The 12,293-nt window shown below is 45.4% G+C and overlaps 1 protein-coding gene across 1 annotated transcript in view; it reads right to left on the bottom strand.

Annotated features, from left to right (window-relative positions):
• LOC123969086 (apoptosis-stimulating of p53 protein 2-like) overlaps positions 1-12,293 on the bottom strand; it is a 36,817-nt gene that overhangs the window by 3,084 nt on the left and 21,440 nt on the right. Inside the window, exons 8-16 of the mRNA XM_046046186.1 lie at positions 7,323-7,487; positions 6,910-7,129; positions 6,679-6,795; positions 6,257-6,363; positions 4,933-5,326; positions 3,828-4,600; positions 3,587-3,724; positions 2,951-3,084; positions 2,404-2,570 (exon numbers count right to left, since the gene is read on the bottom strand). Of these exons, the coding sequence (XP_045902142.1) occupies positions 2,404-2,570; positions 2,951-3,084; positions 3,587-3,724; positions 3,828-4,600; positions 4,933-5,326; positions 6,257-6,363; positions 6,679-6,795; positions 6,910-7,129; positions 7,323-7,487 (2,215 nt within the window). The remainder of the gene's footprint in view (positions 1-2,403; positions 2,571-2,950; positions 3,085-3,586; positions 3,725-3,827; positions 4,601-4,932; positions 5,327-6,256; positions 6,364-6,678; positions 6,796-6,909; positions 7,130-7,322; positions 7,488-12,293) is intronic.

Here is a 12,293-nt window from a genome sequence, read left to right as displayed (position 1 = left end):
CGTAAAAAGAATAAAACTTTCAATAAATGTTTTTGAAGTGTGTGAATAAATCCAAAATTGTAACCCTAACCCTGGGTCGTCAGTGGGCATGTGTAAGCGTAGCGTGTATGTGTGCAGTGGCAGTGGAGGAACGCTTGCTGAAGAGACGGAGCCCCAGCTTCCCTGGTGTTGTGCCGAGTTGTCCACACAGTGCGGGACTTTTGGATAAGTTATCACCATTGATGAACCACATAAAGAATATTTTATCGTTTTTAAATAGCCAGCTACTTGAAATAGACCCGCGGGGAACTGCGACGCGCATGCAGTTGTCGGCAGCAGTAATGCACGTAAAAGTCTGCACAAGACCGGTGAATGACAGGCGAGAGAGAGAGAATGAAAAAAGGGTCTTCAAAAAGCCTCAGTTTAGCTGGAAATTTACAGTGTAAGTTGAATGAAAAGAGACTGTAGCTCTGCAGCTTCTCAAGCGGAGCTACCGTGTGTAACACACCCCCCCGCTTGCAATTGCCGCGCACAGAAACACACACATGATTCCACTATCGGTCGACTATAGGCATGACTTCACAATTCTGATTCGACTATGTAAATCCTTAGTCGGGGACAGCCCTAGAAAATACATTAAAATAACCAAGTAAAAGCAGCAAATCTTCATGTTTGTGAAGAATGACTAATACCAAAAAAGTTGCCAATTAGCCTAACTGATGTAGTTCTACTAGGTGGACTTCTATAAACTGTTAAGTAATTTAATTTATATAAAAACATCCTATTTTTTAAAGTCTTCATACGTTTCTCTGAACATTTGTATTGAATGTATCGGATATGTCTGGGAGCTATTTAGCTTAGCACAGAGACTGGAAGCAGGGGGAAAAATCTAGCATGTTTCTAGCAAAGTGATGGAAAAAGGAGCACTTCCTTTTGCGTTTTTTTATGCAAAGCTTTTACAACTATAACGCAAAAGTTAATAAAATTGAATCTCTCTCTTCGAAACACAAGATAAATTTTGTGGCTTGCTGGTCTAGGTGTATGAGTCTAGCTTTGGGTGTGAGAGGTCCCGTATTCAAATCCTGGATGAGCCCTTGCCAAAAACATTTTGTGGTTGGTAACACTGTTACTGCTACCAATAAGAGCTTAACAGAAAGTCTGGAAGCGACTGCTAACATGGTTCCCGCAAAGTGATAAGAAAGGACCACTATATTCAAAGCTATTCCTATTATTATTAAACAGTGATGAAATCTGAGTGTTATTCACAACGCAGACAGATTCTTGTGGCACATTGGTCTAGGGGTATGATTCTAGTTTAGGGTGCGAGAAGTCTGGCTTCAAATCCCGGACGAGCCCATGCCAAGTAGTGTTTCCGGTTTGTTTACAGAAATATACATTCTTGGTATATGAGAGACTGGTTCTTTGAAATTTATGTGTATCATATCGGATGCGGATCGGACTGGTAGTGGGCAGGGACCTGCTAGCAACCAACAAAATCATTAAAAATTGGAAAGCTGCTAATACTGTAATCAAGCAGTGATGAAATCTGAGCCATACTTTAGAAAAGTAACAGGATTTTGTGGCCTGTGGGCAGTGATCATCCACTGGTGGCCCATGGGCCACATCCAGACCACCAAAGTTTTCAAAGTATTGCAATATTTATATATTTGCAGTATTATGAACTGTGCATCTGTGGCAAAACTCACAGAAAAAATGCTGTATTAAGTTATTGCTAATGCAATCTGAACATTTCCTGCTGCTGCAGCTTCACATTAAAAGCATTTAAATGGTGAAACACAAATTAAATGATATTACGGAGTAGTCACAGGAAATGCAGTGTGTTTGTCTGTGAGATTAGCAGTGACTGCTCTCGTTCATGAAAATTTGTCTTTTTCAACATTTGACATTGACAGCGGACCACTTTGAAATATTGCAGCGAGTAATGCATCAGCTGTTAGGTGAAGACAGGCGACAGGCCGCACACCTTTACCTTGTCAGCCGGGTAACGTTAACCAACTCCTTTCACTTTTGTGGTTTGAAGACGTATGTCTTGTGCAGCATAAAGTCAGATCATGACTGCTCACATAATTATGGGAAAATATCAATTACTCCCTGATAATAGTTTGTTTAGCTGCCCCAGACTTCTGTCACCTGTAATATTAAACTGCATTGCTGTTACTATCAGGTAACTATAGGTGTCACATAATTTCATAATGCATAATTATATAATATAATAATTGCGACAAACTAGGCCTACTCTTGCTCTTCCTGAACTCTTTCAATGACCTCCAGAGATCATGTAACCTCTGGAATCCTCAAAACCCCATCAGGGATCACCTTTTCTAGAGTGAGGTTTGATGTTAACATGCTACATGACCAATGCTAAGGAAATCTACAGTGCGACACATTATGTTTTTGTCTCACCGTAGAGGAACTGGGAGCACTGGGCGTAGCCTTCCTCCATCTCCTCACATTTGTCGGCAGCTGTCTGCATATCGCTGTATGTGGTGGCGAACACCGCCGCTCCCGACTCCACCAGGAACTTACAGACCTGAACGTTGTTACAGGAGGCAGCACAGTGGAGGGGAGTCCTGGAGACGAAGAGAGAGGGAGGAAGAAAGATTTGAAAGAATGGTCCAGACTGATTAGCCTGATCCCAGATGTCTGTTTCGCCTTCCACATCTCAGCTTTGCTCAATGATTGAAATAGGTCCGTTGTTGTGCTAACTGAAACCTGTTTTCTCGGGGGGAGAAACAATCAAGCCAATCGAGAGTTTTGTGGGAGGGATTAAAAAATGGGGACGCCATCTTCCTACATTGCTACCTACCTAGCTATATCCATGAAAATCAGCGACAGAAAGATGGATGAATATGGTCACAGCCAGTAAGTCTTACAAAAATAACAAAACCTTTAAATAAAGATGGGTGGGTCAGCGGGCCTGTTGCGTGATGATATTCTGGTTCAAACTCACCAGCCATCGCTGTCAGCAGCGTTGGCGTTGACACCGAACTGAACTAGAAACTTTACGATCTCAGTGTGGCCGGCGCAGACGGCGTTGTGCAGCGCCGTGATGCCCTCATCGTTCGGCATGCTGGGGTCGTCCACCTGCAGAATTCACATGCGATCATGTATTTTTCATGTAATCTGGAGTCAATCTGTTGATTTCAAGCATTTTAGGGCTTTTAGGATGAAAAATGTTGAGCTCAAAACTTTCCATATACTGTACACACATTAATCTCACTTACAAGGCTAACACTGAAAATCTAAATTGACATAATAGCAGATTTGAAATTTCACATTATGAAAGAAGTACCTGAAAAACAGTGACAACATTAACAGCACATTTAAATACAGAATAAATGCACCGACCAAAACCCTTCATACCTCTCACATTCTATCCACTTTTTTTATCTGTCGTTCAAGAGCTGTAGCACTTTTTATATAACTTATCAAATCTAAGATGTAAGGAACATTTTACAGTAGCACTTTGTAGAGATCACTTGTTCTTCTGCGTTTGTGAAAATGTGAGTACATTTGTCTCTGAGTTGTATCAAACTAGGCGACTCTCTCTCTCTCTAGTGGATCTACAGAGTAAGACCAGACTCACATCATAGATGACCCTCTGGACGAGGTCGTACTCGCCCTCCAGTGACGAGTCCAGCAGCAGAGCCAGAGGGTTAAACTTGACCCGCACGCTCCGGTCAATCCGCTCCAAGCCAGCTTTACGAAGGATCGACCTCTTACCCTGAGAGGCCGAAGAGAAGGAGACAGAGGAAATAAGAAGTGAGCCTTTAATAAGCAAAGCTGTAATCAGAATCTAAATGTTGTTGTAAACTGTTGACCCTCACCGGGGGCGCTGTGACCTGTCCTGTGACCTCTGGCGGCTGCAGGTTGGGGGCATCATCTCCTTGCTCCCCGTCACCACAGGTAGGGTAAGGTGGGGGCGGGTAGGGCGGGAACTCGTCTGCAAAGTAGTCCTGGAGGGACGAGGCGGACGGACGCACCTCTTCCTCCTCCTCTTCCTCCTCTTTGTCCTCCAGAGGGGGGGGCAGTAAGCGACAGGAGGCGGGGTCTGCGATGGGTGAGCGTGGGGGCAGAGGGGGCGGAGTCAGGCTGTCCTCTGGGCTCTCAGCGAGCGGCTGGTTGAAGCCCGCTCTGGTGTTGTCCTCGACTCTGGACGCTACATCTGCACCGCCCATCCTGTCCTCGTGAACGCCACGAGGACCACCTGTCTCCATGGGGATGGTCTCCATCGCAGCCAGAGTGGTTTTCTGATACAGCAGCTTCTGGATGTTTGGTCCAGCAGGGCCTTCCGGCTCCGTGATGGAGTTGCGTTTCTTCAGGGGCCGGGGAGCGTGGTGCAGCCGGCGGCGCAGGGCCTCCAGGTCGGCGTCACTGGGGTTCCTGTGGGGGTTGGACAGGAAGGGGAGGAGCTTGGTGGGGCTGAGTGGTCGCGGGGTGGCTCGTTCCGCCGTCTCTGCTCCGAAACCTTCGCCGTTACCCAGGCAACCGCTGTCAACCTCACTCCCGCCCACCACGCAAGACCCAGAATTCATGATTGGGCCATCTGAGCCGATAGACTGCTGCCCCCCGCTAGCTGGGAGAACTGGTTTGCCATACACTGTGAGGGGGTGGAGACAGCAACACCAACATCTGTTTTAAAGTTGAATCGATTACTAAATTTATCGATTAGTCAATAATCGTTTGGGTCAAATATACTCTGCTTCCAGCTTCTCCCGATTTTCTCTTTTGTTAATCTTATATGAAATCACTTCACATTATTATATTTCTTGATTTTTGCCTCAGACCAGATTCTAAATACTAAATGTATTTATAATGAAATAATAAATAAATTATTTAACACAGGGTGTACTGAACCAAAGTGGTGCCACATGTTAATAATAACCAACAGTGATGTCATTGCTGTAAGTATCAACCGTATTAGTGCATCACCTCTGGGCTGGCTGCGAGGCAGCGTTCCCTGCCCGCTCGGCTGGTAGCCCTTCCCCGGCGTGGCATGCTGGGTGTACATGGAGTAGATGGACGAAGCCGCCAGAGTCTGAGGCTTCTGCAGCACAGGGGGCGGGGGCTCTGAGAGGTCGGGGGTGTATGGTCGTACGGCGGCGGCTGGCGGACTCTCCTGCTTGTTGGGCAGAGGGAGGGTGTGGCTGTGGCTGGAGAGGACTCCCAGAGCCCTGAGGTGGCCCCCGACTGGCCGCACCTTGCCAGGAAAGGTCCCAGTGCTGTAGAGGGGCTTGGAGAAAGTTGGTGGGCCAGTGGAGATCGGTTTGGGCTTACTGGGAACTGGAGGTGGCGCCGCCATCTTGGACTGACCTTTACCTGAGACCTAAAGGTGAAACACAGAGTACACAGAAATAAAGACCATTATACTCAGTGGAAATGAATAAAATAACTTCTATAAATCAGCTAAATGTAATATTGTAATGTAGATACCACGGCCTACTGCTACATACAGAATTTGTTTGTTTTTTTAATTATGAACTGAAATGCTATATAGGCTTAGGTAGAAACAAAGATGAGAATTCAACAGCTAAATACCATTTTGATAAATTGCACATCACCTTGCACCAGAGCTGCTTTTAAAGTCTGATTATACTTGACTAGCTGCCTGACATGCACACTCAACACAGCACAGCCTGGTTCTGTTTGAGGTTTCTGCCGGTTAATGGAGGTTTCCCTTGCCACTGTGGAAAAGTGGTTGCTCATGGTGGGAATTGTTCGGTCTTTGTTAATAATATTAAAAAGAGTATGGTCTAGACCAGGGGTTGGCAAGTACGTTTGGCTTCGGGACAATTTTTTTAACCCATTAGATAGCGGGTCTGTAGAGTGTGGGACGCTTAACCTCAGATTTGTGTGTTTGATCCCCACACAAGCAAATATCTTTCCTCTTCAACAAAGTAATTATGAAGAGACTGTTTCACATGCTCACAATAAAGCATGTGTTGGAGTGTGGGCGTCCAGTTGATTGGTCCACATCAACCTCTGGATGCTTATTTTCATTTCCCCATCATCTCCAGGCAGAGGAAATTCATTCAGGGGAATCCAATCCCACATTTCAGAGGTGTCAAGCGAGCCACAGACTCTTTTGAATGTCCTTCAGAACTTTTCCATCATTCAGGTCATTGGAGCTGTTGGTTCACTATATTTCAACACATCCACAATACTGATAATTCTTTAGATTTCACCTCACTAAAGGTTTAATGAACTTGATGTTTGTTGTTGTTTAGTAAGGAATGGGCGTGGGAGTCTTTGATACCTGATTGTCCCTGAGCAGGTTGTCAGTGATGTGATTGGTCCGTGAGGGTACAGTGGGTGGGATGTCAGACCCAGAGAGGCTCTTCTGGTCCGTGAGGGTCTTACCACCTACAAGAGGGGCAATCATCATCATCATAACACAAACGTCTTCTCCTCTGTGGCATTTCTTTTAATCTTGAAGAACGAACATTGCTTTATTCCTTTTCTTCTGGGTTTGATCTTTTAATAAAAATCGCTTGTGAATGCATTCCTTTCAAGCAGCCAAATCAGGAGTGTCTTTGAATGCATCAACAGAGACACTTATGAGATTGATAATTCAACCGTGACAAAATATAATAATAAAAAGGCAAAGAAATGTTATATCCTTCTTACTGGTACCTAAAAACAACTTCATATGTTCTGGACTCTATAGAAATGACTGACCTGAGTTGTGGCAGCTGAGGCCGGACATGCGAGGCAGGGTAGAGGCGTGGCCGTTACCTCTACTGGATTCAGAAAATGAGCTGCTCCAGTCAGAGAGTTTGGTTATTTTGGTGAAACCTATAAAGAGCAGAGAAATGGACGGAGCGTCAAAGACATTATGTTTGAGATTAAATAAGTTAAAACTTAAAAATATTGTTCTTTTTCTTTCAATTGTAGCTTTGCATTGAGCACCTGAGGCTGGTTTGGCCGGTCTGGGAGGTGGCTTCAGGGACGAGTCGGGCATGGGCAGGGTGGCAGTGCCATCCGGGTACGCCGGCTTCACCAGAACATCCTGGCGGGCCGGCACCTGAGGCCCTTGAGAGCATGTTGTGGAAGATGACTGGATGTACGGCCCCACTGCCGCCACTCTGGAGCCCACGCCATGGTGAGGGGCCATGCTGTCTGAAGCCACCTGGAGGGAATGGTGAATGTTAAGTTTAATGTCTGCAGGTAGATGCTAGTTTCTAGAGGTTACTTGGAGGTAATTCAGTAAATAAGGCTTTTTCTGATTTTCTGCTCATTACAAGTTGCTCCAGTATAAAGGGTCAAACTCCCTTTAGAACTAAACATGTTTCTGATTTATTCTTTTGATTTTGTGCACTCACTGGCAGGTTCTCCTTCTGCTGCAGGGCCGCCTTCTTCTTCCAGAGCCGCTGCCGAAGCTCGGCCAGCCGTCGGTCCATCGCCGCCACCTCTAGGTTCCTCTTGTTCAGGCTGTCTCTCTGCTGCTGCAGCCTGCCGCTCTGATCCTGGTTCAGCTTGTTCCTCAGCTAGGAGGTCAAAGATGAAGAACAGGTGAGAATATGTAAGACATGAGGACGGTGATATTGTAAAGTCTATGTTAGCCAGTTAGCCTAGCCTTCCTGATGACTAAAACTACCCACACTAGCTTGTTGTGGTTTAAGAAGCTAGTTAGCCTGATGAAAGACCTAATTGATTGGCTTTTTCTGAAATTTGCACTCCACAGGTGACGTTGGTATAGCCTCGTGCCCATGAAGGGATTTTTACCACTGTTCAGTCTGATAGCGAAGTTTCTTTTAAATGTTCAGTGTTCCCAAATACACAAAGTCTTCTGGGTAATTAATCGTGCTTCATGAAATCATGTTTTTCACCTCAATTTGGTGTTTGTAATGGCTCTAAAGACTGTGAGCTGTTGCTATAAAGACTGTTTTAGCCGTAGCTTACGGAGGCTAATGTTAGCTAATGTTAGCAAACTCTGATAGATATTGCTGTGTAGCTGATTTCACGGCAGACATGGGGACTTGAGTTTAAGACTGGGACTCGAGTCCGACTTAAGTCACACACACAGTGACTTCAGACTCAACTTGAGTCCTCAAAACTTCAGACTTGACTCGGACTCGATGTGTGTGTTCGTTATAAAAAGATGAATGAGCACTTGTTTACTTGCCAAACTTGTGGTGGTTGATTAAGGTAATCATTTACGTCGATATAATGTTACACTGGGTTTGAGAGTCTGGGGGGTGTGTTGACTTACAGTAGCATTGTACATTAGGCTACATGGTTGTGCTCTGTAAGCGAAAAACAGGTTACAGGTTTATTGTTGATCATGTAACGTTACAGTTTAATTTAGTTAACGTTACACTGGTTTGAGATGACTTACAGTAGTTAATAAGCTGTCTGTCACGAGGCCCCAGCTGTGAGCCTGTTCTGGGAGCTGGGGGCGTGCCTGCTGCGGGCTCTGCACTCACCTGAAACCCATCCGCAATCAGCACACCTGCTCTGTTTCCCGCCATCAGCCACCGCCTAAATAGGAGGCCCAGACATCCAGTCCTCGCCAGATCGTTGAATCTCCACACGTATGTCGTGACGACCTTTGTAACGCCTACTACCTGGTCAGGATTCGTCAGGGGGACGAATGGAAAACGGCGTTTAACACCTCCTTGGGCCATTTCGAATACTTAGTTATGCCCTTCGGTCTAACGCCCCAGCTGTGTTTCAGTGCCTCATTATTATAATAATAATAATAATAATCTTTATTTGTAGAGCACTTTTCAAAAACAAGTTACAAAGTGCTTTAACAAGTGTAAAGACAATAATACCCAAGAGACAATAATGACAATTATACAATAATAACAATTAATGACGTTTTAAGGGATATGCTGGGGCACTTTGTTTTTGTGTACCTCAATGACATCTTGATTTTTTCCAAGGACGACACTGAACATGTCCAGCTTGTCCGCCAGGTCCTGCAGAGGTTACTGGAGAACCGTCTGTTCGCCAAGCCGGAGAAGTGTGAGTTTCACGTTTCCACGGTCACCTTCCTGGGCTACATTGTCTCCAAGGGGTGGGTCATGATGGACTCGTCCAAGGTAAAAGCGGTGCAAGAGTGGCCCAGCCCTACAACCAGAAAACAACTCCAGAGGTTCCTTGGGTTTGCTAACTTTTACCGGAGGTTTACCCGGAACTACAGTCGTGTGGCTGCTCCTCTTACCTCTCTCACTTCTCCCAACAGACCCTTCTCCTGGATTTAACTTCTCTCTGACTTACAGACCCGGCTCTCAAAACATTAAACCCGACGCCCTATCCAGAGCCTTCAACGAGGAGGTAAATGTGACCCCAGTTCCAGACACACATCCTGCCCGACTCCTGCATCATCGGAGCAATCACTTGGGACATCGAAAACAAGGTGAGAGAGGCTCTCCGTAATGACCCTGGTCCTGGTAATACTCCACCCCGCACCTTATTTGTTCCACCTTCTGTCAGATCAGCAGTTTTAACATGGGCGCATTCCTCCAAACTAACCTGCCATCCCGGAGTTTCTCGCACCCTTTCTTTCTCCACAGGCATTTCTGGTGGCCCACTATGGAGGCAGACACAAAATCGTTTGTTTCTGCGAGTTCCATCTGCACCCAGAATAAGGGGTTGAACCAACCCAGCACCAGACTGCTCCTCCCCCTCCCAGTTCCTCGACGCCCCTGGTCTCACATTGCTCTAGATTTCGTCACTGGCCTACCTCCTTCTGATGGTAACACTGTCATTCTCACCGTGGTTGATCGATTTACTAAATTTGCTCATTTTCTGCCCCTACCTAACCTTCCCTCTGCTAAAGCTACTGCCGAGGTCCTGGCAAAAGAGATTTTCTGTGTCCATGGTTTGCCCTGTGACATTGTCTCTGATCGTGGCCATCAGTTCACCTCAGCTCTTTGGAAGTCCTTGTGCCTCGCCATCGGTGCCACGGTGAGCCTAACTTCCGGTTTCCATCCTCAGTCCAACGGTCAAGCCGAGCGTGCCAACCAGGAGTTGGAAAAGACCCTTCGCTGCCTGGTCTCCTCCAATCCCTCCTCCTGGGCCTCCCAACTCCACTGGGTCGAATATGCCCACAACACCCTGCCCACCTCGGCCACAGGTCTGTCCCCCTTTCAGTGCTTATATGGTATTCAACCTCCTCTGTTTCCCTCTCAGGAAAGGGACGTCATGGTACCGTCAGGCCGGGGGCCGGGGCTTCCAGTACCTTGTGGACTGGGAGGGGTACGGACCGGAGGAGAGGTGCTGGGTCCCTCGACGCCGGATTCTGGACCCTGGTCTGTTGAGGGAGTTCCATCGGAGGTACCCAGGGAAGCCTGGTGAGCCGCCAGGTGGCGCCGTCGGGGGAGGGGCCCCAGCCAATCTTAGAATCAGTTTGCATGGTGATTATTGTCTGCTCCAGTCTAACCTGTGTTTCTCTCTGTCCCAGAAGACCTCCACCGCCTCAGCAGACAACCTGCCAGTAAGCTCTCGGTCCAGCCCGCAGCCTGGACACTTCCCCGCTCACGGATTTCCCTCATCCTCCTTTGAATAAAATATCTAAACTCATATCTGCGTTTGGGTCCTCTCTGCCTGAAAACCCTGACACTGTCATTAGTTGCATTGCACGTTACATGGTTGTGCTCTGACTTGACTTGGACACTAGCTCAGAGACTTGAGATTTGGACACTAGCTCAAAGACTTGAGACTTGGACCCTAGCTGAAAGACTTGTGAGCATCTCTGTGTCACGGTCAGTGTTGGGGTAGTTACTCAAAAAAGGTAATGGATTACACATTACTAGTTACTTTTTTTAAAGTAATGCCTTACTTTACTAGATTACTCACTGCTGAAAGTAACTAGTTACACTACTAGTTAAATTACTTTTGGATTACTGCTTAACATCACCTGTGATGCACAATAACAATAAAGTTACACCTCATATATGCACAAATCAACACAAATTCTTATTATAATGCGGACATACACAGGATCTCTCTTTTATGCTCTTTAATACTACAAAGCTGCGAACATCAACCAACCTTTGTCAAGAGAAGAACAAGGCTAGAGTGCAGTACTATAATACTTAGAACTTCAATTGATTAATTTAATTTCATTGGAAAATTTATTTTTTAAATATTGAATTTCATTACTATACAACATAACTTAAAATAGGTTGTCCTTCCAACCATCTAGTGCAAATATTAATTTGTTGAAAATAATATCAATAAAAACACTGGCCCTCATCAAAATATCAGATGATGCTGAGACTTCAAAGGAAAACAGTGAGAGGGAAGAATTTAGAAAGTTGTGTGACGCTGTGGAAACCCCCCAGATGCAGTAGTTCACACGCTGGGCAGGAGTCTCTCAAATCGTTTGTCAGACAACCTGTTCCTCCTCGGAGTCAGCACAGCACTGCCCAGGCTAAAGAGCCTCGCCACAGGCGCGCTAGAGGGTTAAGTAGGCTAATACCTCCGCCCATCAAAATCTTTAGCAGCTCTGCAATTTCTGCAGCCTCATGAACTGGCACTAAAGTCAAAAGTGAGGTTGGAAAAGTGTTATGCAAACACGCACGAAAAGGAACGTTTTATATATTTTTCTCCTCCCGTTATGCAGATAGTCTAAGAACCAGTTCGGAAGTAACATGATGTTATTAGTAACTGTAATGTGATTACTGAAGTTACAGTAATGCATTACATTACTGCGTTACAGACAAAAGTAATCTGATTACAGTAATGCGTTACTTTGTAACTTTATCAAAAGTACACAGGCTCAGTTTAACGTTCAGGACTGATATGTCACACTGTGGGCGTGTCTGTTCTGTTTTGGTCTGTTGGTTGTCTTCAGTCAGTCATGTTATTTATAGTCTGTTTAGTATCTGTCTTATAGTATGTTGAGTTTTGGGTTCTGTACTGTCTAGTATCCAGTATCTGTTATATAGTTTGTCTGTGTTTTGAGTTTCAGTTATTTCTTGTGTCCAGTTACTCTGTGTGCTTGTGCTGGTTGGTCTGTGTGTCTGGTTGTGGGGTTATTATCTGTCAGCTGGTGTTTAGTGGTGGTTTGGTATTTTCCTGATTTCAGTTCTGTTCCTGTCTCATGTATTAGTTCCGTACCTTCATGCTTGAGTTCTGCCTGCTTGTCTATTTATGTTCTCTGCCAGTTTCAGTAATCTGATTTTGTTCATTCAGCTCTAGTCTCTGTTTAGCCTTTATTATTATTCATCCACATCTTACTTAGTATCTTTCTTGTCTCGCATCTTAGTTCTTAGTCCTGTACCTTAGTTCTTAGTATTCACTCCTAGTTCTTGTTTACATTATTTTGGTTTAGTCTGCTC

The sequence above is a fragment of the Micropterus dolomieu genome, linkage group LG01, assembly GCF_021292245.1.
Source record: "Micropterus dolomieu isolate WLL.071019.BEF.003 ecotype Adirondacks linkage group LG01, ASM2129224v1, whole genome shotgun sequence".
NCBI lineage: Eukaryota > Metazoa > Chordata > Actinopteri > Centrarchiformes > Centrarchidae > Micropterus > Micropterus dolomieu.
The sequence above is the reverse complement of the archived record's forward strand: the minus strand, read 5'-3'. Positions and strand labels throughout refer to the sequence as shown.